General features: G+C 45.3%; 1 protein-coding gene across 1 annotated transcript in view; it reads right to left on the bottom strand.

Annotated features, from left to right (window-relative positions):
- Nucleotides 1-428: 428 nt before the first annotated feature.
- Nucleotides 429-1010, bottom strand: part of galnt11 (UDP-N-acetyl-alpha-D-galactosamine:polypeptide N-acetylgalactosaminyltransferase 11 (GalNAc-T11)) — an 8621-nt gene continuing 8039 nt past the window's right edge. Inside the window, exon 12 of the mRNA XM_088072317.1 lies at nt 429-989. Coding sequence (XP_087928443.1) covers nt 858-989 — 132 coding nt within the window. The 3' untranslated portion in view covers nt 429-857. The remainder of the gene's footprint in view (nt 990-1010) is intronic.

Genomic DNA, 1010 nt, shown 5'->3' with positions numbered 1-1010 from the left:
GATCCTCACAAAGTCTCAAAATCCATATTAGAATAATTACAAACTTTAGAACCTGTCCTCATCAAAAACACCTGGTTCCTCCTCAAGGATGACTGAAAGCCTCTCAAGGATTGTTCCATCCTTCTCAAGGATCCAAGAATCAACTAGAGACAAGGACACAGGGGACCTCCAAAACCTCCTGGAACTTCCTTAGTGTCTCCATGAACAGTATGTTGAGGACGTGTGACACACGTGTTGGCTGACAACATATTCGTGTTTTTGTTGTTCTGGTGAGACTGGTCGTTTTACAGGACGAGACATCAGAAAATTTAATTAAAAAACAAAAATCTTAAAAATCAGTTGGCATTCTTTCGGGTTTTTGTTTTGTTAATTTTGTTTCAGAGCCTCAGAGCTGGACGGTTAACTGATGACATCACTGATCACATTAATGGACTGATGAGGAGATTTATTGATGAGAAATGACACAAAGGGTGATCAGCTGATCAGCTGACATCACAGATATGTTACAGGTCATCATCAGTCCCCCACCTCCTGGAAAAGATTTCACTGACTTTCAATGGCACTTCCAGGATTTGTTTCAACACGGACAGAAACCACCTGATCGTCTTCTGAAGACCAAGACCATCCCGGGTTATTGTCTGCACGCTTACACAGGGGCCCGCTCCAGGACTTTCAAGGCCTGAAACTGCCTTTCCCCTCTAACATTCAATCTATTCCAGGATATTCCAGGACTGGAACCTTGCTGGAACCTTTAAAAAGTGAATAAAAGGTCCTGAGAGAAAACTCAAAGTGTCCATAAAACCTGATTGTCTTTAAAAGAAAACGTCACGTTAAAAGTGATGTCTTCGTCCTCGTCCTCAGCCCTCTAGCAGCCACTGCTGCGCCCGCAAGGCATCGCAGATCGCCATGGAGACGTAACCCTTGGGCCCGACGGGCTGGGCGACGGACAGACACTGACCCACGGAGACCTGGTACAGCCGGTTAGACTTCTGCAGAACACACAGAGGGAC

The sequence above is a fragment of the Plectropomus leopardus genome, chromosome 21 (assembly GCF_026936395.1).
Source record: "Plectropomus leopardus strain MGB_pleo_1.0 chromosome 21, ASM2693639v1, whole genome shotgun sequence".
Taxonomy (NCBI): Eukaryota; Metazoa; Chordata; class Actinopteri; order Perciformes; family Serranidae; genus Plectropomus; species Plectropomus leopardus.
Note: the sequence above shows the minus strand (reverse complement) of the source record. Positions and strands in the feature narration are given on the sequence as shown.